The sequence below is a fragment of the Aplysia californica genome, unplaced genomic scaffold, assembly GCF_000002075.1.
Source record: "Aplysia californica isolate F4 #8 unplaced genomic scaffold, AplCal3.0 scaffold01057, whole genome shotgun sequence".
Lineage (NCBI taxonomy): Eukaryota > Metazoa > Mollusca > Gastropoda > Aplysiida > Aplysiidae > Aplysia > Aplysia californica.
The window spans coordinates 9,974-10,957 of record NW_004798327.1 but is presented as its reverse complement, the minus strand read 5'-3'; the positions used below and the strand labels follow the sequence as shown (position 1 = coordinate 10,957).

At 40.8% G+C, this 984-nt stretch overlaps 1 protein-coding gene across 1 annotated transcript in view; it reads right to left on the bottom strand.

The window, feature by feature from the left end:
• The window catches only part of LOC101855609, a gene marked incomplete at its 5' end in the record, with an annotated part of 9,483 nt that extends 8,744 nt beyond the window's left edge, over window positions 1-739 (bottom strand). The window contains 1 exon segment of the mRNA XM_013089819.1: window positions 640-739. Within this exon segment, the coding sequence (XP_012945273.1) occupies window positions 640-692 (53 nt within the window).
• Window positions 740-984: the final 245 nt, after the last annotated feature.

The following is a 984-nucleotide window of genomic DNA, read 5'->3' as shown; positions in this document are numbered from 1 at the left end:
CGTCGGTGGCCTAGGGGTTAGGCTATCGGACTCGTAATCGTGAGATAGCTGGTTCGGAGGTTCGAGCCTCAGCTCGGTCGGTCCGATGTTGTGTCCTTGGGAAATGCACTGTACATGAATTTCCCGTATATGGCTCGGTCCTTTTTGGCGATAGACGTTCAACTTGGAGGTCCCGCTTCTTAAATATGCTAACAGTGTTGATAGGGGTATTAAACATATACCTATACTTTATATTTTAACCCTTCCCGCCCCATATGCGTATAATTGTACCTCCTTCCGTCCCAAGAGCGTATTATTCTCAGTTTTTGAGGGTACTGAATTTGCGCATTAAAATAAATTAATGAACCTAATTAAATTTTAATTGTCATAATATTAGTTCATTTACCTTTAAACATTGTTATATGTTATTATCTAAACCGCATTACAAAGATACTAACTTCACTTTTTAGAATGCATGCCTCTTTTTATGAAGTACGGCTGTATTGGCTGGGACTGGGGTTAGAGAACGCACAAAAATGGCTGGGGCTGGAAGGGTTAAAAAACTGAAGCCGCGCGCCTGATTCCGCCACTTCGTGACACCTCTGTGTACACCATACAGCACCATTAGTTCTAAACTCCTTGTACTTGTACAGCACTTACGTGCACCGTGCATCTGGGTAATTCTCGCAGGTTTGGCCGTCACACGGGTTCATCAGACAGCGGATGGGTCGGTCGGCGCAGTCGTCGGTCCTTGCCGGGGCTGAGGGGATTGAAAGGTTTTGCTTTGTTTTAACTCTTTCCAAACGTAAAAAAACGTAATTTTTTTTGGGAGTCTAATTAAATCAACGTAATTAAATTGTGGCTCAATTTGGTTATACAGGTGCTATACAAAATAATTTCATGTAAGCATAACCATTACTCAAAACGTAACATATTATTATGATATATCAAATTGAAGGAAATTGAATAAGACATACATTCCAACATGAAACAAATAAGGATTAA